Here is a 26707-nt window from a genome sequence, read left to right as displayed (position 1 = left end):
CAGATTCAGATTAAATTGTCCTGTTTTAGGTCATTCCTCTGTAACATTAGTCAGTTAATGGAGCCCAACTACGCACTTAACATAGTGATGGGGACATGGTGGTATCGTGTTTTGGGACATAGTTTCGAATCCTACATAATAAAGAGTGAAATTTGAATTCATTAAAATCTGGAATTGAAAGCTAATCTACTGGCGATGATGTAAACATTATTGATTGTTGTAAATACCCGTGTAGTTCGCTAATGCCCTTTGGGGAAGGAAATCTGCTTTCCTTATCTGGTTGGGAATACATGTGCCCCCAGATCCACAGAAATGTGATTGATTTTTAAATGACCTAGCAAGACACGCAGTTCAGGGAAAATTAGTAGCGGTCAATAAATCCTTGCCCTTCAATGATGCTTATATCCCATGAACAAATGAAAAAGAAGTTTTGTATTAAAGTTGTTCCGCGCCAAAGCTGACTTCCAGCTGTGTCACCTGATTGACACATTTATACAGCAGCCTTTGACAGTCAGTGACCTTCCTTCTTATTGCTGATCCTCCAATTCATAGCCTCTGGCCTCCCTGGCGCTTACTGTCATTGTCTCTCCAGCTTGTAGTTTGTCTCATGCAAGTTTAAACTGTTTTTTTTGACTGCCACCACTGATCTCCAGAATTCTCGCTCACTACAAGGGTTCTGGAGAGGGAAGCAGTGGTACAGAAAGGCAGAGAGTCAAAGTTTTAGTGCGAGGAAGGGTCCACAATAACTGGAAGGAGTGGGAGTGTCTGTAAGCTGGAGCATCTGTGGTGAGAGGGAGGGTCAGGGATCGTGACACCGGGATGGTAATGAGCAAGATGTTTAGAGAAGATCAGTAGTGAATGGAAGGTAAGTTGAAAAGTAACATTGTTTGTTTTATAATTTTAGTTCATTTCAAAAATCTTTTCATTTACTGATATAGAAATTTAGTAATGTAGACTGTTTCAACTTTCAGTTGCTATGACCCCAGCTGATGCTATTATTGCACAAGTCAGATCTCAGACTGAAATCTGGCTTGATAGATCATGTGTTGTGTATTTCTTTAAGTTTTTAAGAGATGCAACATAAGCATATAATGCTAAAAAGTTGATCTTAACAACAAAACAGAAGTTTATTATGCAACCGAAATCAAGATAAAATAGAATAAGCCAGATAATTTACTTATAAAACAACTTTAAAACATTTCAAAACATATTGTAAAATACAATCCCATTATTCCCATCATATTCAAATATCCATATTTGGGAGAGAATTCCTATTTCTTAATTCTTCATACCACTGAGCTTAGACTTTCTCAGTATCACTTAACCCCTTCAAGATTTTAACCAAATACTTCTGGCCTGGAACATTAAAATTAAACTCCGTACTCTGAGGTAAACTCTTTCTGAACAGTTTTAAACTTTCTCGCTTTTCTAGGAGCAATTATTTTACACATCCAGCTTCAGCCAAAATGAAATTATGAATGCTTCCACTAATGGAAAATTTACCACTTTCAGAACCTTCTAATCGAAAACTATACTGTTTACTTTGTTCACCCATTAAAATCTCTCTCAATATAAACAAAGTTCCATTAGCCTCCAAGAACTATCTTTCTCATTGTGTTTTTTTTAAGTAATCACCATGGCTACAGAAATACTTCGTCATGAAATCCCTTCATGCTCAGAGCAAAACATGCAAATCCAAACTCAAATGAAACTATAATAATACCAATAAATCATACATGTTACATCACACAAGGTACAATGATTCAGTGTCTCCACTCTAACCTATTGTAGATAGAGGAGGAAAATAGATCTATTCGGAAGACTGGCCTGCAAATAAAAAGGAAGATTTACTTTGCATTTTACTTAGAAGATGGTGTGTTGCATGCACAAGTGAGAGACAGAGCAAGAGAGAAAAATATTAGGTGTAGGAGAATCTCAACAAACAATGGATTGAAAATAAGAAGATAAATAAATCCATGAACATATGCTTCTTTTCTAATCTGGCTCAAAAAACCAAGACTCACAGGGTGTGACTAACACCAAGGTGGAATTGTACACAAAGATAATGTATATCTACCAAGATAACTCGAACAATCTCAAGCTAAGCAATGGAAATGTATTTGGTTGAAGGGTTTCTTTTCAAATAGCTTAACAATCTCAGATATGTCTAAATTGTAAAGCTACATAAAGAATTAAAGGCTGATTGTTACTTGTAGTTTGTGACTGGCTACTAGTACGGCTGCCCCATTATTTATACGGGGAGAAAGTGAGGACTGCAGATGCTGGAGATCAGAGCTTAAAAATGTGTTGCTGGAAAAGCACAGCAGGTCAGGCAGCTTCAAAGGAACAGGAGAATCGACGTTTCGGGCATAAGCCCTTTTCCTGAAGAAGGGCTTATGCCCGAAACATCGATTCTCCTGTTACTTTGATGCTGCCTGACCTGCCGCGCTTTTCCAGCAACACATTTTTAAACCCATTATTTATACAGTCTTTCAGTATGCATATAAGCCAATCAACCCATCATTGCCAATGCTAACACTTTGAAAGAAGTGGCCATTTAGTCCCACTCTCATGTCACACGTGGTGCTCATTTATGACAGTACAGTATGTAAAGAGTGTTTAAAAACAGAAAGTGTTTGCTTACCTGTAGAGATCAATGAGATGATTATGCCTGCATCTCACTGCAGAATCTATCTAGCCTTGCATTCTCTCCTCATAGGTGAGACAGCCAGAAAGCATTGCACTGTGTATGTGGCAGCTGTACTCTCCTGCCTCCTGGCTTGCATTTCATGTTGTTTTGCAGAATCCTCGAATATTTTTGTAGACAAATCTGATCACAGAGGTCCACAGACACTAATTTGAGAAACACCGATATGGATGATAGTACACTCGAGGATTAAATACCTGGAAGTTATCATTTGTTCTAATTGTGCACAGTTCCTAGAGTTTAGAAGTGACACTAAACCTTCCTTCACAAAGAGCTGGTAGTAATCAATCTCTGTATTGAGTGCTTCTCCTCAGGATGAGATTTTATTACATTGACATGCAGGTTACATTTGTTATTTGAAGCCAATGAGCTATAAAAAGACAGGGAACAAATATGGATGAAAAATAAAACTTGGATGGAAAACTAATGAGATAAAGGAGTTCAATTCAAGAGGATTAGGCTTCTAGGAACAGTAAAAATGAAAGTCTTGGATTTATATATTTTATGAACTTGTTATGTTCAAAATTACACCAAAACTGTAAACACACTCTCTTTCTTCTTGATCTTGCAGCGATATCTATGGTAATTCTAATATTAGCAACAAAATTGAATTAGCCTTTTGAAAGGTAATAACTTAGCTAAGTTATTTTCAGAAAGGTATAAAGCTGTGATATGTATTTTTTCTAATTTTTGTACGTACAATATACAAAATCTTTTTTCCCCGCAATAGGACAGTTTTCCTGTGAAGGGAACACTTCACACTCTATATGTTGTGCTAAAATCACTATTAAAATGAAAAATGAAAGCCTTTGTGAATCTATGGGAATAAAGTAATTCCTTATTCATCAAGAGAGAGCTATAAACACTTCCATCTGACTCCGTTTACAAAGCACAGGCTTGCCTACAACTGGTGCAAAGGGAACACCTCCTGGGTAAACTAGTATTGCCTTAATTTTAGTTGAACTGTTTGCCACAAGAACCATGTGCCCTCAATGAGTTTAAAGAGCTTTGTGACATGTAATGTAATTAATGACATGTCAAGTTCTTGAAAAGAGATAAAAATTGGTTGTTACTTCTAATCTGTGACTGGCTACTAGTACAGCTGCCCCACTAATCACAGAGTCTTTCAATGCGTGTGTGAGCCATTTGATCCATCACTGCCTGTGCTAACTATTTATCCACATTCCCTTTTCTCAAAATTCACTAAAAAAGCAAATCTTCAGAAACAGTGAGATGTCAATCAACATCTTTCAAGTGGTTAGCATTATGTCAGTGCGGAAACCCCTCTACCCAGTAAAACCTCCAACATCCTTTAGTGGCATTTTCAAAATGCCACTCTGCAAAGAGCTAGTAACTCTCTGTTTTCCCAGCAGACCAACATTGTCCTTTTCTGTCTTTAATAGATTCTGGAAATTATTTTATATTTTAACCCTCTATTCAACGTTTGAAAAAGAAATCCATATGCCTCTGAAGCAATGTTGAATTGTCATGAGACAACTTTGTATGTCAACCTTTTATTTTACCTTCCTGGGTTACTGGAGCAGGCAAGAGCAGAGTTGGAGCTTTATTTAAATAGTCTTGTTTGGCCAGGAACAGACCTTCCTCAGGCATTGAGATAGATGGTTTACATATTTGCCCTCTTTCTGGATGACATCAGTACTGGCAGGATGCTAAAATCCCTTCTCTTTCTGGTTGCCCTCAGTACTTGAGATAGGCGTAGATCACCTGTTAGACTGTCATGTGTTAGATTTGTTTCCTCTTGGCCATCACTATTTCTAGTGTAGTGCCTAAATGACAATGGGAGTTTGGGCAATTCCAGATGCATCACAGAATTGTAGAACAGTACAACACACAAAGATTTGGTCCATTTTACCTGTGCAAGGTCTTTCCAAAAGTAATCTACTTAACCTCATTATTCAACTTTTTCCCCATATTCCTGAAAATGTTCTCTTTCAAATATTTATCTATTTTCCATGTGAAAGCTAGGATTGGATCTGAATCTAATTTCCAATCTGAGCTCCAAATTCTAACCAGTTGCTGCTTTAAATGGTTTTGCCATATGTCATCTCTGATTTTTTTTTTGTCAATTGTTTAATGTCCTGTGATGATTCATCCATTGGAAACAGCCACTCTTTCCTTAGTCTACCTAAATATTCCATGATTCTAAACATCTCTTCCAAATTGTTTCAACCTTATCGGTTTTAAGGTGAACATTCCCAGCATGTCCAAACAATCTGTGTAATCCTCATTTCTGCAACCATTTGATAAGTCTCTTCTGTAACCTCTCCAAAGTCTTCAGCTGAAGTTTTATGCCCAGATTTGGACAAAACGTTCAAGATGGGACCAGACTGATGTTTGTATAGATTTAGTATCATGATTGCAGCATACTTTTTCCACTGTATTTTCCACCCAATGTAGTAAAAGTCCTAGTTGTATTTATCAATGGCTCAGATGTACTGTGTTTGATTATATAAAGATTTATTCTTAATGCTCGTTGTGCTTGATTGGATAAGTCTGGACATGAACTCAGAAAAAAATTATAAAGGTGCTGGAAAGAGCCAGAAACCAAATTTTAACCAGGGAGTAAACATTTTAAAACGCTTTGAATTAACTCTTTTTTAATTCATTCACAAGCTGTGGGCATCACTGGCTAAGCCAGTGTTTATTGCCCAACCCCAATTTCCCAGGGAGCAGTTAAGAGTCAATCACATCGCTATGTGACTAGAATCATATGTTGGTAGGGATGGCAGACTTCCTTCTGAACTGGCCATTAGTGAATCAGACGATTCAATAATTACATTGTCACCATTAGGCCAGCTCTCTATTACAGATTTCTATTGAATTAAAATTTCACCAGCTGCCATGGTGAGACTTGAACCCATGTCCATGGACAACCAGAAAGAGAACCCATGTTCTACAATTGAGGGACATCACCACTCCACCACTGCCCCTCTCAAGGCTTGCATACATAGAAATTAGTGTCATCACTTCATTACTCTAAGATGTATGAAGTATCCAACATGAGTCTGGTGCCCAATCCTGCTCCACCATTATAATGCAGGACATTATAGGACATGTGGGTTTCAGACTCCAATTTTTGGTTGAGACCTACATTTCTTGCAATGTTTTAATATGGGCTCGGTCACACATCTTGCCCATGCCCTGGAACATAATTCACAGTCTAAACCAAAGGTGCAATTAGGATTAATTTCACCAAGCAACAGATTTTTGGCAACGGTGTTAATTCAGGTGAAAGACTTACTTGCCAAAAAGTGAGTAACTTGCAAAATATTTTTCCACCACTAAGATGTCAAGTCATCACAATTTGCAAGATTTGAAATCGTTTGTCTGATTCCAGTTTGCATTTTCTTATATTTGCTGTCATTTGTTTCAGTGGAAGACTTGCTGTCACATCAGAGGGCAGATATGATAGCCACATAAAAAAAAGAATCAGCTTTCTGCCTGAAATCTGGCCTTTTTTTGCATTGTGCCTACATTTCTCATTTCGTTGGTCTGTAAAGAGACCGTACACATCTCTCTCCATTTCAGAAACATAAATGGTCATGACTTGAGAGGTACCAAGCATGGCTGACGCAGAAATCTCCACTTTGAGGGTAAATTTGGCCTAATATTCAAAAGTGAAATCAAGGTAGGTTAAAATGATAAGCCAATCTTATCCTGTATGTTTCCTGCTAGCTGGATTAGAACTTGCAAACAGTGACAGACCAGAAGATATCAATTTGCTCATCCAGTCATTCCCATGTAAATTTGGTGTTTTGCATGTTGATACATGCACTGAAGTAATCTTCAAGGAAAAGCAGGGTGTGATGGATAAAGTCTGGAAAATTCCTTTCAAAGTTTCTTACTAAACAGTATGATGCTAGTAGACCACAATACCCCTGATTAACATGGTGTTCCAGGCTCTAAACAAAGTTTGCTTTTTATTCACTTGTAGGATGTGGGAAGTGAGCATTGCCAGCATTAATTGCCTGTTCCTATTTGCCCTTGAGAAGATGGTGCTGAGCTACCATCTTGAACCACTGCTGTCTACGTTATGGAGCTTGACTCGCAATGCATTCAGGGAGGGAATTCCAGGATTTCGACCAAGGGACAGTAAAGGAAGGCAACAGATATCTAAGTCAAGATGGTGAGTATCTTGGGGGGAATGTGCCAGTGGTTTTGTTCCTAGGTACCTGCTTTCCTTGTTCTTCTCGATGGAAGTGGTTATGGGTTTGGAAGGTGCTGTCTAAGGATCTTCGGTGAATTTTTGCTGTGAATTTTGTGGATAGTACACACCGCTGCTTTTGAGCATCGGTGATGGAGGGAGTGGGTGTTTTGTGGATATGGTGTTAATGAAGGGGGCTGCTTTGTCCAGGATGGTGTTGAGCTTTTCATGAGTGTTTTCAGAGCTGCACTGAAGATGGTGGCAGCGAAGTAGGCAGTGTCTGGGCTCCTATACCTGGGTCTTATCCACCTTCTCATGCTTTTTTTTCTCTTAATTTCTCCTTTCTTTTAAACTTTTGTTTCTGCTCACCTTCTGGGAGAGCTCGGTCATGGCAGTACTGGCATCGATGAGGACGGCCAAAGGTGGGTAGGAAGGTGACATCCAGTGAGCCGGGAGCTGTTCTCCAGCAGTGGCATTATGGAGGAAGCTGGTAGAGGGGCGAGGACAGAACCCAGTATTGGCCGCTACATCAGTCGAAGTGACATTGGCAAGGTAAGCCCAATGGCAAAAGATGGCACCTGAGGAACGGTGACTTCAAATGGACATTGGTTTGGTCCAGTGCTGGTAGTGGCAAAGCAGTGGCTGGAGGGTTATGGACGCATTTTTAGCTTTTGTTTATTCTTTGAACTATTCAAAATGGCACCAGAATCATGGCAACAGAGGAAGATTTTCACTGTATTTTTCAGTAAAATTCACTTGACAGTAAAATCATTAATCTTTTAACATCCAAGAAAGTAGTGATTATTCTATCACACTCTTGACTTATACTTGGGAGATGGTGGGTCTAAAAGTGTAACGCTGGAGAAGCACAGAGGGTCAGGCAGCATCCAAGGAGGAGTAGAGTCGATGTTTTGGGCATAAGATAGAGGACTTATGGCCAAACCATCAACTCTCCTGCTCTTCGGATGCTGCCCGACCCACTGTGCTTTTCCAGCACCACACTTATTGATTCTGATTCTCCAGCATCTGCTGTCCTCACTTTCTCCTTTGGAGATGGTGGACAGTCTTCATAAGTAGGGAGTTGTGTTACTTGCTGCAGTATTCCTAGCCTCTCACCTACTCTTGCAGCCATTGTATTCATATGGTGAGTCCAGTTCAGTTTCTGCTCAATCATAACCCCGGGATGTTGATAGTAGGGATTCCGTGTTGGCAACACCATTGAAAGTCAAGGATGGTGGCTAGATTGTGCCTGAGGGTTAGGGTTAGGGTCAATCTCAACCACAATGAGAAAAATGCCCAAGACTACCTTCCTTGAAGGACCTGAGTGAAGTAATATTCACCACAAGTCCAATCTTTTCTGGAAAAGGAACCACCTCCTAATATCTAGCTCCATTCCACCTTTTTGTAATTTGAGATCATCCCAAACCACACCACACCATCAAAACCCATTCATTCAAACAAGTTACACCAAAACTGTTTGAACCCTTCTTCATTATATCAACCTTAATTAAGTCACACCTAAGTCTACCCTTTTCCAACGTGTATAAAAATCCTTTACATCAGAATTTTGTGGATCAATACAAGAGTTGCAGCATAGGTATTGACAGAAGATTATATTTCACTTACAGTACTCCAGTATTCCAAACCAATGGAGATCTTTTGGCAGTCTTTTCCCAGCATGCCTCCTCATAGCCTCTTATCCCAACACCATGGAGTACATAGTTTTCAGTCACACATTGCTTTTCCCAGTCACAATGAAGCATTCCTGAACAAGAGATGTCAGTATAAGAACAAGCTATCCTTATAAGGAAAACACTATGAAACCCAAATAATTGCTATTACTATTGTTATTACCAACACCCAATTAATTTTCCCTTAGAATTTAATCAAAATTAGTCAGCAAAAGGGTTTAAACTTCCTTACATGGAATGTTGGGATGGGAAGAATCATTTTATTGGTCCCAGCACATTTATTATTAATGGGATTTACTGTAGCAGGAAACAGCAACAGAAAAGGTTATATTAAAAGCTAATATTCCCTGAGTAAATTTAAAATTGGCTTTGTTTGTTAAGGAAAATAATATAGAATTGGAACATCCCTCAGAGAATGGCATTAAAAATGTCAGGCTGAGACTGTGGGAAAATGCTCAAGAGTTTGTTAAAAAGAAAAAAAAATCCTGGCACTAGGCAATCTGCAACAATGAGGAGCTGGAAAACTGCAAATGGATGGATTCCTTGCTGAGATGTTTTTATTAAAGTGGGGTTTCTTGGCAACAGGGAAAATTGAATACATCCCCAGAACCAAATCTAACTTTAAAACCACCCCTCAAAACAGCCTAAAATAGAGCTGCGTTCATAATGACATAATAGCTTCTCAAAATATTTTTGTTGAGGATCCTCAATTCTAATTGTCAACAAAAGCATGCAATATCTTTTATATATCACATGACATTGTGTTCAACTCTGGAATCTTCTGGAACAATGGTATCATATACAGAAATTGAGCATGTGAAGGGGCACAGTGATCCTGTAACTTCTAATATGCTGGTTAAAGGTTACTCTAGATGTTATTGCCAAGAATATTGATGTGGTGATGTTCTTTATGAGTAAAAAGTTCAGTAACTTCAAGTTTAATGTGCAATTTGATGTCACTATGCTAAAGTCTGAGTTACTCTGTTCTACCAATAATCTGCAAAAATGCTATTCCATTGTTTACCTCATCATTGATAGACTGAAGTCGACATATTTGTGTCACAGACAATACCTAATTTAGCAAAGCAAGTTAAGTCTAATCACTTCAAGCACAAGTACCTTTTGGTTGAAGTTATAATTGTTCAGTTCTGATAATCGTCCTTTCTAGCACTGAAAATATCTATGAAGATCGTGTAATCTCACTTCCTTCAGCATTTCGTTGGAAACTTTTAAAATGTCAAATTTAAAACTTAAAAATGTTTTTTCTTTACATTTGTATTTGTTTTCAAACTCTCTGTATCTAGGCTTTTCTTCCAAAATGTTTCTCTTAGTCTTTCGACTGTATTCCCCTCAATCCTTCAATCTGATTACAGCAATACACCATTGCTCAGTCATTCTGTTCACTCGGATCCCAAGTAGCCTGCCTCAGTTTGCATCTTCAGTAACGTATTGGATAAATGTGTTCTTGGATGAAGAGGCAAACTTAGTTAATGTTAGATGGAATTTGATCCCCTGCTTTAGCAGAGTCTTGTCCATTGTAGAAAGTTGTGATGTGTTGGTGCTTCTGCCCTCACTGGAAGTTTCATTGAGCTTGTATATGCTTTTGTGATGGACTCTTAAACTCTACAAACAGAATGAACCTATCACCAAATTTCCCCAGTGGATAACACTGCTCCATTGATTAGAAAATATACTTGTGTACATTATGTAAAACAACTAACAGCAGGAACCAAGAGAAATGCTCCACACATTCATAACAACACAAAACCATAAGCAATAGGAGCAGGAGTAGACCATCTGGCACATCAAACCTGCTCCTCCATTCAATAAGATCCTGGCTGATCTTTTTGTTGATTCAGCTCCACTTCCTGCCCACTCACTATAATTCCTTTACTGTTCAAAAATCTATCAATCCTTGCCTTAAAAACATTCAATGAGGTATCCTCAACTACTTCACTGGGCTGGGAATTCTATAGATTCACAACCCTTTGGGTGAAGAAATTCAGTCTTAAATCTGCTCCCTTTTATTTTGAGGCTATGCCCCCTAGTTCTAGTTTCACCCGCCAATGAAAAACCCTCCTGCTTTTATCTTACCTACTTCCTTTATAATTTTATATGTTTCTGTATATTTCCCCCTCATTCTCCTAAATTCCAATGACTGTAGTCCTAGTCTACTCAATCTCTCCTCATAAACCAGCCTCAACTTCAGAATCAATCTAGTGAACCTCCTCTGCACTCCCTCCATCGCCAGTACATCCTTTCTCAAGTAAGGAGACCAAAACTGCACACAGTGCTCCAGGTGTGGCTTCACCAACACCCGATATAGCTGCAGCATAACCTCCTTACTTTAAAACTCCATCCTTCTAGCAATTCCATTTGCCTTCTTAGTTATCTGATGCACCTGCAAATCAACTTTTTATGATTCATGTACAAGGATACCCAGATCCCTCTGAATCATCATAGACTCCCTACAGTGTGGAAACAGGCCCTTCGAGCCAACAAGTCCACACCGACCCTCCAAAGAGTAGCCCACCCAGACCTATTCCCCCTTACTCTATTATCCTATATTTACCCCGGACTAATGAATCTAATCTACATATCTCTGAACACTATGCTGCAATTTTTCAACATTTAAATCACCAGTCAGAGATTTCCTACAGTTTCACGCATACAGTAAATAAACTTGGTCCTATTTCTGGTGCATTGATGGTACAATCATTGGTACTGCCCCATACAAGGCAGCATTCATTAGCAAAGCCTAACAACAACAACTTGCATTGGCATAGCACCTTTAACGTTCAAATTGCCCCAAGATGTTTCGCAAGAGTATAATCAAACCTGGAATTTCCTTCTGAGGGCGGAAGCCCACCATAGAGAAAACCTCCAGACTCTAACCCTGTGCCACATCAGATGTGGACCCGACAAGATTTTTCAATTAACAGCCAATGGGTACACTCACCATCCAAAGAAGAACAACAGGTGAAGTACACTGCTCGAAAGGTTAATAGGAGGCTCTCCAGAAATGACACCTTTGCAGCATTCCCACTATAGGAGGTAGGGGATACTGAATGAGATAGAAGACAGAGGAGGGAAGGTGCATCTATTCTGAGGAACTCTCCAAATATTTCTTAAGAATGTGTGAATAGAAGGAGGTCATGTCTACCAGGCTGCCATTCTGGAGGAGAAACCTAACCAAGGGATGGCAGCTAGGAGGTGGGGGAGGGGGCTGTGTAGGTGGGGGAGGGGAGGTGTTTGTTAAAAAGCCCACAGGCAACATCTCCTCTCTCTGAAAATTCTTCAGCAACTGCTGAGGCCCACCTACCCACCAGGAAATTCTAATCACCCAGGGATAGGGCATTAAAAGGCCCCTTCCTTCATTCTTTTGGGAAAACCAAAGGAAGAGATTTTAAGACAGCTACCAAAATGTGATCACTTACGGTTTTAAAAATAAATTTAAAGGACAGTGGTGGGAGAGCCAGAGAGGTATGTAGCAGAAATACCAGAGCTTAGTGCCAGAAAATATGACTGCCATTGATGACTGAAAGGAAATTAGTCACACGCAAGAGGCCAGGATTGGAGGAACGCAGAGTTTTCAGGGTTTTGATGGAAGCTACTGAGAGAATGCGGGATGCGACCGGGGTGATACTTGAACATGGGCTGAGGATTAAAATAGTAGCAGACTGCAACATTTTTAGTCCAGTGAAGGTCCAACATACCTCCCCTTGTAGCATCTCCAAGAAGTCACAGTAAACTCTTCCTGCCAAACCAGATCTTTACAGACTGAACAAGCCACTTAACAGATCAACACACCAAAGTAAACATACCATACACTGACTGAAGCAGATAGTCATAGAGTTATACAACATGGAAACAGACCCTTTGGTCCAATTCATCCACTCCAACCAGATATCCTAAATTAATCCAGTTTTATTTGCCAGGATATGGCCCATTATCCCTCTAAACCCTGGACATTCAAATACTCATCCAGATGCTTTTTAAAACTTATAATTTTACCAGCCTCCATCACTTCCTCTGGCAGTTCATTCCATATACCCACCGACCTCCTGGTGAAAAAGTTGCTCCTCAGGTCCCTTATAAATCTTTCCCCTCTCACCTTAAACCTATGCCCTGCAGTTTTGGACTCCTCTACTCTAGGAAAAAGACTTGGCTATTTACCCTATTTATGCACCTCACGATTTTATAAACCTCTATAATGTCACCCCTTGGCATCCAATACTTCAGGCAAAATAGCCTCAGCCTATTCAGACTCTCCCTATTGCTCAAACCCTCAAATCCCAGCAAAATCCTTATAAATCATTTCTGAACCCTTTTAAGTTTAACAACATCTTTCTTGTAGAAGGGAGACCAGAATTGAATGCAGGATTCTAAAAGTAGCCTCATCAATGTCTTGTACAGCCACAATATGATGTCCCAACTCTTATACTCAATGTTCCAACCAATAAAGGCAAGTATATGAAGTGCCTTACCCTGTCTACCTGTGACTCCAATGTCAAGAAACGATGCACCAGCACCCCTAGGTCTCTTTGTTGGGAAACACTCCCTAGGGGCCTACCATTAACTGTATAATTATTGCTTTGGTTTGTATTACCAAAATGCCACACCTCACATTTATCTAAATTAAACTCCCTGGCCCATTGGCCTATCTGATCAAGATCCTATTGTACTCTGAGGTAACCTTTTTCACTGTCCACTGCACCACCAATTTTGCAGTCATCTGCAAACTTATTAACCATTTCTTCTATTTTCACAACCAAATCATTGATATAAATGACAAAAAGCAGTGGACAGTGCTTTAAATTTTAAAACAGAGAAAACAGCCCTGATCTTAACTGCTGATAATTTAGTGGGCCTCACTAACATGCTTTCTGTCTACCTATTACTCAGAATCAGCAGGAAGTTGATTCAAAGCAACAGAAAGTCTGTAGAAAATTGAACGACTTTGACCAACACAAGGTATAGAGATTCAATTCCATTGCATACTGGAGGAGTTTTTGTGTGTGGTAAAATTGAGTTGGTGTCCTTTCCAATTCGGTTTCCAGGGACTCTCTTTTTTTCCCCAAGAAGGAGAGAATCCATTTGATTGTTTTCTTTGGTGCTGACATTCTCCTCATGTAACTTAATGCTCAGGGACTATGAGTTCACACCCCATTGGTGGAATTTAAATCCAGATGGTATATCTGGAATTGGAATTAGTGATAGTGACCTTGACCCATCTGGTTCACAAAGGAAGGAAATCAGCCACCTTTACACAGTCTGACCTACATGTCGCTCCAGAGTCACAGCAATGTGAGTGACTCTTAAGTGCACTTTGAAACTGCTGAGCAAACTAATCAGTTCGGGGTAGTTAAGAATGGGTAACAGATGCTGGCCTTGTTACTGATGCCCACATTCTATGAAAGAACTGGCAGAATTTTAAATGCCGACTGACCTAATTTTGCTCGTCAAATCTTTCCCTCTTAAACATTGTGATTACCAATCTAAAAATTAGTTTTGCAATATTAACAAATTAACATTGTTTATTTGCGCTTGTCTAGAGGGCCCTGAGCTGCTGAGTGTGTCCTGCCTGAGGCAGGAACGCCCACCACAGCTCCAGACATCACTGGGCTGACAGAGACAGAGAGGGAGGAGGTGGGCACTCCCAGCTGTCTAGACACAACTGCCCCCAGGCTCAGCTGACTAAATCCTCAGTACCAATGGACTCCACTGTAGGAACCATTCCAGTTGCAGAGACAATTCCAAGGCCGGGCACATAGTGGGTGAGAAAGGAAGACCATCTTGTGGGCGGCACGGTGGCACAGTGGTTAGCACTGCTGCCTCACAGCGCCGGAGACCCGGGTTCAATTCCCGCCTCAGGCGAATGACTGTGTGGAGTTTGCACGTTCTCCCCGTGTCTGCGTGGGTTTCCTCCGGGTGCTCCGGTTTCCTCCCACAGTCCAAAGATGTGCAGGTCAGGTGAATTGGCCATACTAAATTGCCCGTAGTGTTAGGTAAGGGTCGATGTAGATGTAGGGGTGTGGGTGGGTACGCTTCGGCGGGGCGGTGTGGACTTGTTGGGCCGAAGGGCCTGTTTCCACACTGTAAGTAATCTAATCTAATCTAATCTTCTGACAGCACATAAGTAACACTTTGCTGTAAATGTATTGTCAAATTTGTAAATATATGTTCACTTTTCATCATCAGCTGTGTGAGTGAACGTCTGTCTAGCTGCAGTTACAATATTGAACATACTGAGCCCAGTGCTGCATGATGTTTGAAGATCCTCTGGCACTGTACAAAGGCACCAAAATGTTTGATCAGCCATGATCATATTGAATGGCGGGGCAGACTCAATGGGGTGAATGGCATTTTCCTCTATTCCTCTGAAAATGGTGGGTATGGCATGGTTGAAGGAGATGAGAGAGTGAGGGAAGGTGTTGCAGACAATAATGAAACTGATTCATTTGGTGCGAGTTGGCTATAGTAGCACAGACAGTGATGGCATGTGGTTGCAGATAGAAAATGGTTGCACTTACCCTTTTGGAGTGAGAAGCTGCTGGGATTTCTTCCAGGTGATAGAGGGCTCACTAACTATGGTGACAATCTTGGACCTGGTTGGCATGGCCTGGTGTCATGGCCTCCAATGGTGATCCTGGGACAAGAGAATATCCCTCTTTGCACCCCGATCAACCAGACCTTCCAGGTCCCTCTCCACAAAGTGTACTGCCAAGTTCACTTTATCCAGGGCAAATGTCTTCAGTTGGACAGGGTAGGTCCAGACTGTCAATGCTTGGCTAGGTGCACAGTGGCCTTTTAAACATGCCATCAGCACCAGGAATCCCAGAATTTCCTGCAAGTTGAAAGTACTTCCACTTGTGGCAAGTAGGAAAATCAGTCAGAAGATTGCCATAAATGTGTTGTTCCCAATTAATGAGGCAAGGTTGGGACAATCACACAAGAAAACTCACTACATCGTGTGGAGAGAAAACGTCTGTTGAAATTCGACAAAAATTGCCTTCAGCCAGCTTGTGGTAAAATTCAGCTCATACTGACATCAGTTTACATGGAACTGCAGCCTGGGTCTGTCGGCTCCCTGGTGACATTCTCACTTAACATCCTCTGGAGGTAGTTATATTCAATAAAGCCTGTTTAACATTCGCTCACAAAAGTGTGGATCTCAAATTACCGCAGTAAGTGCATCATGGAATAGTTACAGTCCTGGAGGTGAGCAGGTTGGTGGAAAATTATACCATACAATGGCGCTATCATGAAGGTTGAGCACGTTACACTACGTTTTGCAGCAGGTTACAGGTAGGTTGTGTACTTCACAACATTCATTAAGGATTAAGGTACAGCTTATCAAATTTTAGAGACTTCAGTTCCACTTACAGCCAAAAGCCTTTGTGAGCTTTGTTCCTTGAATTTATACCTTCTTTAAATGCCAGTAATCATTGTTGCAGTTGTATTGATATTTGTTTTGCATGCAATGTGATAGGAAAAGGGGGTTTGCAGGAAGAAAAGATATGTGGTCTCATCGGATGACAAGAAGAGATAATTTAACTGAAAATGAGCACACAACATTTTATCAAGATTCTTGCCTTTCCACGTATGTAATGGAACAGGACACTAAGGCATGTGTGTAACTTGCAATGGAGTCAAATAACAGATTGACATAGCACTGCATAAGGTTCACAGTGCCTTACGTTCTTATTCATACTGATTAAGTTATGTGCATCTCCAGGGAGGAGAGTAAACTGATCAGAGGAAACCTCCACAACTTGACTCTGGAGAGCTGCCTGGTAGGTGGGCCAAACAGTATTACTGAGCTCCATATTCCTGGAACTGTCAGTAGCTCTTGGTTCAGTAATGGAGCGAAGTTATGGATTCAAAGGTTAACATGGGAGGGAGAGACTGAGAGCTATGGGGAAAGTGTAATGTGTAAACTTAGAAGGGAATGGATATCGCTGAATAAAAGAAAATGTTTTCATTTATAATTGAATTTGTGAATACTTTAATAAGCTACAAGTGGCTATCAGTGTGCAGAAGAGCTTCACTCTGATGCACAGAAATTGATGAGAATACCAGGGAGTGGAACTGGCTCCCACAATACTGCACTCCAGTGAATTGAAATGGAAAACCCACAGATTCATTACAGGCTGTGTCCATTACACTCTGTTACCAGAATTATTTTTGACACTTCCTTAGCTTCAATGATCTTTTTCTGACTGAATTGCACCTCAAGCAATATACCAGCAATGCACGTTCAATAATGCAGACCAAGCCCTGTCTATTAAGTTATCCTATAAATTGATATCAACATGGTATTTGCTTGTGCACAAATGCTATGTACAGCAACATCGCGTGAAAGGAAGCAGATGTATGACTCTTCAAAACAGCATCCAAGTATGACTCACCCTCACCTTTGAACTGCATTAATTGCTATGAATTACTTCATTTGCACAAAGTGATCTTGGAAGGCTGAGCTGGACTGATGTGAAGCAAGGGACCTCATTTCAAATAACCTTTTTTTATTTTTTCACAGGACTTGTGTGTTGCTGGTAATCCCTAATTGCCCTTGAATTGAGTGGCTTGCTGGGCCATTTCAGAATAATTTGGACTCACAACGATAAGTATAGCAGATTTCCTTCCCTATAAATCATTACCAAACAACAGGTTTTTATAACCATCACTGATAGTTTCATGGTTACTATTACTGAGATTAGCTTTAATTTCTGACTTGTTAATTGAATTCAAATTGCACTAATTGTCATGAAGACATTTGAACCCCTAACTACAGCACTAATCAGGTTATCTAGAATAGTAGCCAACAACATTACTGCTGTACTTCATTATCTTCTATGCGTTAGCCTGTGTAACACATACCATAAAGAGCTGGGTTCTTATTGAGTCATATATCTGTAAATTTATTAACAACTAACTGTGTGCACTAATATGACATCTCCAAATTACACACATAATCTAAGATTTGTATTTACTTAGATTATGGTTACATACATACATTGACTGACTGACAGACTAGCTGGCTGCTTGCTAATTAGCAGAATACCCAAATTAAGATGGCGACCTCTTACATTAGAGTATCACATGTTGTGATATCATCTAGCTGTCTTAAAGGTATAATGCCTTTGAGTTTTATGCAAAAACATACTAACCATCACATTATTGTCTCCCAAGTTAAATATGACTATTTCAATTCTTAAATGTTAACTCTGTTTCTCTTTCCACTGATGCTGCCAGAATTAGTTATTCTAACGCTTTTTCTGTGTTTATTTCAGGTTTCCAGCATCTAAGGTATGTTGGTTTTATCCTAGAAAAGTTATTGTCCAATTACTTTGAAAATAGGTTAGAGATAACAACACCCGGAGCTTTAACAAATGGTCAGTAACCAAAAGATGTTTCTTTGTTTTGTTTCTATTCTATCACATCAACTGAGTGGCTCCATAAAGGATTTCTCAATAAAGCCCTAAAATTGCAAATATTTATAAAAACTCTGGGAAGTTTCCAGCTTAGCCCCCCAATTCATTTGACTTATATGAGTAGTGTTTTCCTTCTTGTGTAAACACGATTTGATGAACTAAATGGTTTGTCTCTGCCTACAGATGATGCAATCAACATTGAAGGTCCCACTAAATGAGAGGTGAATCAAGGTCCAGATGCTTCTAAACTACTTTCCACAAGAGAAGTTTTTCCTACTGTTGAATGAAAGATTCCTTAAGCAATCTGTTTGGCACAGTGTTGAGATACCTGCAGTTTTATTCCCAGGCTGGGCAGTAGGATTAATGAGAAGCTATTTATACAGCTGTGGATCTTTCTGAGACAGCGGGAAGGAGGATGTATTTGGGCTTCATTAATCATAGAGCCCTCGGAAGAAACAAACAGGATCAGCACTGGGAGGGATTGTCTGCACAGCAGGTCCCATTAGGACTAACTGCGGCCTGGCCCACTGTTCAGAAGCCCAACTACACTGAACCAATTCACCCGCCGTGTTTACTCTGCTCCCTGCACCACCCCCACAGCCACTTCGCTCCAGGCATGTTCGTCTGGAGCTCAAGCATCCAGTGTCATTTGCTTTTCCCCACTTAAAAACAACACTAAATTCAATCATTTCAAATCGAACATGCTATCCAGTGCTGCACCATTCACAATTTGAACAATGTTCAGCTTGCATGGATGTTTATACTGCAAATTAGTCGTGCAAGTAAGCAATCTCCATTCAAGTGAAGGGGGATGTTAGTGCCAATCATTGCCCATGCTGCTAAAATCTCAATCCAAAATGTGCATTGGAATTTCACAACGAGCAAACCAAAAGGAGCACCCAGTTCCAACAAATGTAGGATTTCAATTTCAAATGGAGTGTGGGTCACAGATTGGTCATTATTACGTTGACTGTTTAATGGGCTCAACAGACTAAAGACATATTCAGAGAGTCAGGAGTTTGTCAAATTCTCTTCCCCAGGGAGCAGTACAAGCTGGGTCACTGTATTGTCATGATATCAAATACAGACTATTAATCTTTAAATCTCATTGGCTATCTAAAAAGCATTGGACTTTGACCTGAGGAAGAAATGTTAAACATGAGCCAGGACACTTTAAAATGGCCAAAGTCACCTGACCTGACAACAGTAAAGCTCAGTAGGATACAATGCAATGTCTGAATAACACAGGTGAAATTCTCCATCACTCTGGAAAAAGATATCCAAGGATAATTACTTTGACATTAAAATTCATCATCTGGAACATATCGTTCGCAATGAGACCTTCATTGTCATTAGGATGAAACTTCTACAGGTTTTGCCAAAACTCATCATGCGAAGAGGAGTTTGAAACTACCCAATCCTGAAATATAGCAATATAAATGTAAATGTAGGCCATTCAGTCCCTCAAGCCTGCTCCAACCTACTGATCATCTACATCAATATGATATTATCCTTCTATTTCAATATCATTAGGAACTAGAGACCTACCAATCTGTCTTGAATTTACTTAGGTTGAGTTTCCTCAGCCCTCTGGGGTAAAGAATTCCAAAGATTAACACCTCAGAATGAAAAATTTTTCTTCCCATCTCAATCCTAAACGGCTTTCATTTTAGTCTGAGATGACATTGCCTGGTTCTGGACCCCCACAGCCAAGGCAAACATGTTCTGCTGCACTCCCTCCGTAGGAAGTATATCCTTCCATGGGCAAGGGACTAGAACTGTGCACAATAATCTAGGTGAATTCTCACTAGTGTTCAATCCAATTGAAGTAACATCGCTTTGCTCTGTACTCAAATCCTGTTGTTATGAAGGCTAACGTACTGTTTGCTTTCTGAATTGCTTGCTCCATCTGTGTGGTAGCCTCCTGTGACTTATGAACAAAGACAACTATGTTCCCTTGGTCATCAACACATTCCAATCTCTTACCGTTTAAGAAATATTCAATCCCTTTGTTCCTCTGAACAAAGTAGATAACCTCACATTTCTCCATATTGCATTCCATGTGCCATGCTCTTGGCAAATCACTCAACCCGTCTAAATCCTCTCGAAGCCTTTTTTGCATCCTCCTCATAATTCTATTCTCATCAGTTTTTGCATCTCTGCAAATTTGGAAATATTACAAATAATGTTCAATCCAGGTCATTGAAATTGATTATAAACAGCTTGGGCCCCAAGTACTGATCCTTGCATCACCCTACTAGTCACAGCCTTAAAATTGACTCCTTCTCTTTGCTTTCTGCTTGCATCACTAATCCTCATTCCTTGCTAATACATTACCCCCAATCACATGTACTTTAATTTTGCTTGCTTATCTGTATGCAAATTCAGCAAAAGCCATCTAAAGATCCAAATACACCAGATCCACTGGTTTTCCTTTATCAACTCAGCTAAAAAAATCCTTAAAAATCTTTAGCAGGTTTATTAGATATGATTTTGCCATCACATACCAATGTGGGCTCTGTTCAACGAGATAACTATTTTCTAAATATCCAGTAATCACAATCTTTATAATAGATTCTACTATAGATTCAGAAGCTTTTATCTTGTAATAGGTGTAGATCAATCTGGTGTGGATACCATGGGATTAGTGAAGGTAATCTTAGTGGACCCTCCTATGCGCCAGCCACAAACTGAAAATACAAGCATGGAGGTAGAACCAAGTTCTGGAGTTATGGTAATAGACCACAACAACCTTACGAGAAGGGATATTATTAAATTAGCTACCGGGTATGGGGATAAGAACTTGTGGCTAGACTGGATGACAGCGACAGCAATTTCGATGAATATGAGTAATTGCGTCGCGTGTTCTTCGGCAAGGCCAACCCTGTTTACTTCCCCAGCTCCATTGTTCCCAAATATAGACCCAATAGGATTTCATTGTATGATGGCCCTCACTATGCAGGCGGACCCTCCAAATTGTACCACATTAAGTGATATTTTTCCACCTGTAAAGAATTCCACGTTACCTCCAGTGTTTACACCAAGGGCCAACAATTGTACGTGTTTTGTTCGAAGGTCTAATATAATCTTGGTAGACATGCTTGCTGACTGGTGTCAGGATACAATTAATATAACCGGCTGGCAGAACGCTAGCACAATGGTCTGGGCCAGAGCTGATCTTTTTTGGTACTGTGGAGGTAGAACACTGCATATTAGTCTACCTCCAGATTGGTCTGGAACCTGTGCAATGGTCAGGTTAGGAGTACCCTTATTTCTTTTAGGAGAACGACGACAGGGAATGAATCCGTATACACGAATTCGTAGGGATTTGTTTGATGTCACATCCGGCTCAACCACTTACACAGATGCAATAGGTGTTCCCCGCGGTGTACCTGATGAATATAAATTGGCAGACCAGATAGCAGCAGGATTTGAGAATCTCCCAATTATCAGTGTTCTATTCCCAGTTACGCCGAATAAAAACGTTGACCGAATTAATTATGTACATTACAATGTACTTAGGCTAGCTAATAGAACTAGAGATGCGGTGGCGAGACTCTCTGAACAATTGGCAGCGACTTCATTGATGACAGTCCAAACTAGAATGGCTTTAGATATGTTGTTAGCAGAGAAGGGGGGAGTGTGCTCTATGTTCGGGGACCAATGCTGTACGTTTATCCCCAATAATACGGCACCTGATGGCTCGGTAACCAGAGCCCTGGAGGGTCTAAGATCTTTGTCTGAAGAAATACATGAACATTCCGGTATTGACAACCCTTTAGGAGGTATTTTTGACTCGTGGTTTGGGAAATGGAAAGGATTAATTGCCTCTGTGTTTATGTCCCTCGGTGGTATGATTATTGTTGTGTGGATGTTGTTGTATTCCCTGTATTAGATCTTTGTTAAACAGGGTAATTATCACAACAATTGAAGGGAAGGCTCCCCCGCCCTATCAGATGTCACAGATGGAGACGGAAACCATGGCTTTGGCAAGAGGGGAAGACTATGCATCGGAGAGCGAATGTGATGTATAGAACTGGTTGGTTGGTTGGTCTCATTTTTATGAGACCAAAAAGGGGACTTGTAAATATATGGCTTACACAAAAAAGCTGAAGGCTGGCTGCGACTGTGAATCTCTGCAGCAGTCAGAAGCCTGTGAAGACACTGTTTAACACACGCAGGAGGCGGTCACATGACATTCCGTTTCGCGCTCAGAAGAGTGCGGGGCGGTCACGTGATGTTCCGTTTCGCGCCCGGAAGAGTGCGGGACGGTCACATGACGTTCCGTTTCGCGCCCGGAAGAGTGCAGGGCGGTCACGTGACGTTCTGTTTCACGCCCGGAAGAGTGCGGGGCGGTCACGTGACCTTCCGTTTCGCGCCCGGAAGAGTGCGAGACGGTCACGTGACGTTCCGTTTTGCACCTGGAAGAGTGCGAGGCGGTCACGTGACGTTCCGTTTCGCACCCCAGAAGTGAGCCAAGGAGATCACGTGATGATCCGTTTCGCGGGCAAAAGAAGCTCACGTGGGGTCGGACATCCGGGAATGCGAGGAGGCGTAGAATGGAGTCAGACCAACAGCCAATGAGAAGATAATTCTACCTCAGTGTGTGTATGACGTTTTTTATTGTATAAAAGACTGGGGCAGGGACAGAACGAGGTCTTACTTTTTGAACTGGCACACATGGTAGTTGGTCAGGGAAAAAGGGTTAGACCCAGAGCTCTGAATGCTTTGTCCACTTACTGTTTAAAATAAATCAAGAGTGTGAGACTGAATATCTTCTCCTAGTGCTTCATTTAAAAGAACACGCAGGACTAGGCTCACACATAGAAGAAAGTAAATTGGTAGATTGAGCCACGGTCTTACAATACCCGTTGCAGATGTCAGGCTATTAAAGAATAATTGGGGAACACTAACAATGGGCTGATGAAACTTTTTGTTAAAACCACTGATTCTATTGTGGACCAATAGCAACTGTTCATGCACTGAAGTCCCCTCCCATGAGAAACCATTACAATACAGAAGTTGAACCTCTCTGTTAATTAAAACCAAACACCATGAGAAGCTCTGCTCACCTCGTAATCTGTTAAAATGTGTGAGTGAGTGAAAGAGAACTCCTAATTTCCACTATTTAAAGAAAAATACCAACTTTTATTCCTAACTCTAGTGAATACTAAACAAAACTATTAAGAAATTGAAAGCTCTTTCTCCTAACTAACCACTATCCCTTAATTAAAGTCTTTTCCGTGGGGTGGGGAGTCCAGAACTAGAGGGCATAGGTTTAGTGTGAGAGGGGAGAGATATGAAAGAGAACTAAGGGACAACTTGTTCACACAGAGGGTGCTGTCAGAGGAAGTGGTGGAGGCTGGTACAATTGCAACATTTAAAATGCAGCTAGATGGGTATATGATTGGGAAGGTTTGGAGGGATATGGACCAAGTGCTGGCAAAAGAGACTAGAGTAGGTTAGGATATCTAGTCGCCATTGATGGGTTGGACCAAAAGGTCTGTTTCCGTGCTGTACATCTCTATAACTCTATAACTGAACATAATTCTATCAATATGCTGTTTCAATAACACAGTTATTATATGTTACTATTACATAATCTCAAGTCCGCACAGTCTCATGTTCAGTCTTCCTTCTGGTCTTCCGATTCTGCTGTCATCTCCCTGGGTCTTGGCTTTTCTTTTTACTGTGAATATTTTTTAGAGGTAAAGTTGCCTTTTGATAGTACATTCTGATTTCTTTGAGAGTTTTTCATATTAGACAAGCAGTTAGCTCTCTAGCGGTTGCTCTGCTGTTCGGTGGCAGTTGCTTTGACCATTTTCCAAATGCCCTGGTTTTATAACCACCCCCCCCCCAACATAATTTCCTCTCATTGGTCCGATGGTATCAATAAAATAAATTCAAACTCAATTGGGTCCAGGGTATCCAGGGCATAATTTAAAATAATTGGTTAAATTTGAATTGTTGTCAAAACAGCAACCAAAACTCAGGTATCCATTTAACAGCCAATTGTTGAACAGCCCATCTCTTATCTGTTCTGTCCTGGCAGCTGAGGTTGTACTTCAACTTTACTTTAAAATTCAGAAAACACTTTCTGTCTTAAAGTAAACTCTTTCACTTTGCAACATCAAGAAGAACTCCTCCCCGAGTCTAAGACTACCTGTCTCTCACCTTGCAATTTCTCAGGCTGGGTCCAGTATCTGTTACAAAATGGAATACATCACAGGGATAGAGGATTTAAAAGATGAACATCAAGTGCCAGAGTACCTACTCTGAAAAAAAGACTAATTGTAGTTTGAATAAACAGTGGCAAGGGAGGATTATTGCCTCACCTGCAACTCCAACAAGAACTCCAAGATCAACATACAAATGTACAAATCCTTTACCTAAGAACTACAACACTTTTTAAAAATTGTCTGTGTGTGTTTGTGTATCTGTGTGTGCCTGTGTGTATCTGAGTACGAGTGCAAGAAATGGACCTTTACATTTTTAATAAATTTTAAACTTGGGAAAATTTACAATAAATTAATTGTTCAATTTTGATAAACTTAAAGGAATCTTTCTAGTGTGTCCTTCACAGTTTTAATACATGATCGCGTATATACTGAACCGAGACGGGATCACATCTGTTTAAAAATTCAAAGCTTTGTTGTATCAACCTCAGAATTGAAAAGAAATAAACTTACTTACCCAATAGGATAGATTTTTGATCAACAAGGGAGTGAAAAGTTATGTGAGAAATGTCAGAAAATTAAAGGAGAAATCATAACCAAATTAGACCTGATCTTTTCGAATGGTACAGCAAACTCGAAGGTCGCATGGCCTAATCCTAACTCTTATGGTTCCATTCAAGTTTCTATATGCTGAATTTTCCTAGACTCTTGGAGAAAGGATTCGAAGTGGGAATAGCTCAGGAAAATCAGAGGGAGCCACATCAGGTCAATTTCCCCATGAATTCCTGGGAATGTCCACAGGGCCAGACAGAAACAGGATTGGGCATCTGCTGCATTAAGTTGGGCAGCCAATTAGGGTGGTTATGGTCCCAACAAGTTGCCATACCTGTGAATCAACAGCCTGCCTGCACAGTACAATGGCAGAATCATAGGGATAAAAACCAAAATTACTGCTGCATCCAATCCTAATTAAGGCTTTCCCTACCATTCCAAAAAGCCTCGCAACTTGAGGAGTCATTAGTACATCTCTTTTCTGTTGCAGGAAGTGTTCCTCAATGTTGAAGTGCCCTTGCAGTTCCCAACCTACCTTACTCAACTCTGCAAGTGTTGAGACCCCAGAGCTGCCAATCACCTTACTGGTTCTCCTGCCTTCAGGACATGCTTGGTTTCCATAACGGCATGATGAGCCAATAGAATGCCATCTTCCACAACAGCACAAGGTCTGTCTCACCCGCAGCAAGTACAATCCTAGGACCTCCATTCAGTCTTGACATTGGATCCTGAAGCCAAATGAAAAATCCAGACCAATGTTTTCCATTCCATTGTTCAGCCGGTTGCAATCTTTTTTGTGGCATTTTATTTCTGCAACCTTTTTACTCTCATATAACTTGCTTACTCCTGTGAGTGGCCAGTCATTTAAGGATTTCGCAAATTAAAGGATAACCAGTTATAACCACTATTGTTGAAAGCAGCTAGCATTATTCACCACGTTTTTAACGTGATGGAATGTATGCACACTGTCTGCAAGAACGCTTGACTAGTTGATGCCTCAGCAGGAGACTCAAGTGCAAACCACACAATGAACTCGCCAAGCGCTGGATCAACAGGAAATAACAAGGACACTCCCCTGTTGGCTCATTTGGTGAAGCCAGCTTGTAAATGAACCATATGGATCAGCAGGTTCCAAATTTAATTCCTAACCTGCTTTGAGTTAGCAGCAGATGGGGCACTGCAATTGACCTTGATCAGCGAGTGGAAAATCAGATGAGAATCCCATTATTCCTGATTGTTATTCTACAATCATAAGAGTGCTCCATTGGAGGCAGACTCTCGGGTCAAGCAATCTGCATTAATATTTTCTTCCACACCAGTCACATGGTTTGATCCCTCTCTTCTATTTTCTTTTCTTGCTATTTTCCTATATCCACTTAATATGCTTGTTTCTCAACCACGTTTTGAACAACAATCATGGACATTACTTAAACAAAGCAAGAGCCACAGACCATATGGTCTTTTATGGTGACTATTGATACCCAAAATAATATTTTGGCAGAGAATTTTCAATCCTGGACACTGCGTATAAATAATTAGCTTCTCATTTCCGCTGTCTTTATTCATCTTACATACAATTTGAACTCATTTACTGTCTTGTTGTCCAGTGGGAGCGTTGCAAATGTTTCAGAGAGGGAGATGGTAGCAGTTCTCAAATGACTTTGCTCATCGGCTAGACGGTAGGTGGAGTGTTAACGCCTCCCAGCTGATTACCGATGCTAGAGTTTACTAAATAATTTCTATCATTAAACCAGCAATGACTCTTTAGAATAAATGACCATACAGCAACACAGTGGACATTATGTAATGGGTGGAAATTAATGGGTTGAAAGACATTTTTGGAGTGAAGAGTAGATGATAGTGACTCTCCCAGCATTAATTCCTGAACAGGAGCAGTACTGGAGCATCTTCCAGTGATCCCTCCACTGTTTTAGCCCCACTACATTGAAGTTTGCACCAGAAGCCAAAAGAAGTGCAGATGC

At 40.5% G+C, this 26707-nt stretch overlaps 1 protein-coding gene across 6 annotated transcripts; it reads left to right on the top strand.

The window, feature by feature from the left end:
- The first annotated feature begins 604 nt into the window (after positions 1–604).
- Positions 605–22769, top strand: LOC140465799 (uncharacterized). Of its 6 annotated transcripts, XM_072561585.1 has the most exons (5): positions 605–865; positions 6663–6854; positions 17103–17190; positions 17857–17872; positions 18181–22769. In XM_072561585.1, the coding sequence occupies exon 5, from the start codon at positions 20636–20638 to the stop codon at positions 21890–21892; it is 1257 nt and encodes a 418-aa protein (XP_072417686.1). In that variant the 5' UTR covers positions 605–865; positions 6663–6854; positions 17103–17190; positions 17857–17872; positions 18181–20635; the 3' UTR covers positions 21893–22769. The 6 variants fall into 6 exon arrangements, with proteins under 6 accessions (XP_072417686.1, XP_072417684.1, XP_072417681.1 ...); XM_072561583.1 differs by having other exon boundaries at positions 17103–17872; XM_072561586.1 differs by lacking the exons at positions 605–865; positions 6663–6854 and adding an exon at positions 15753–15871.
- Positions 22770–26707: the final 3938 nt, after the last annotated feature.

Source organism: Chiloscyllium punctatum, chromosome 42 (assembly GCF_047496795.1).
Source record: "Chiloscyllium punctatum isolate Juve2018m chromosome 42, sChiPun1.3, whole genome shotgun sequence".
Classification (NCBI taxonomy): Eukaryota; Metazoa; Chordata; class Chondrichthyes; order Orectolobiformes; family Hemiscylliidae; genus Chiloscyllium; species Chiloscyllium punctatum.
This window is presented reverse-complemented; position numbering and strand designations above follow the sequence as displayed.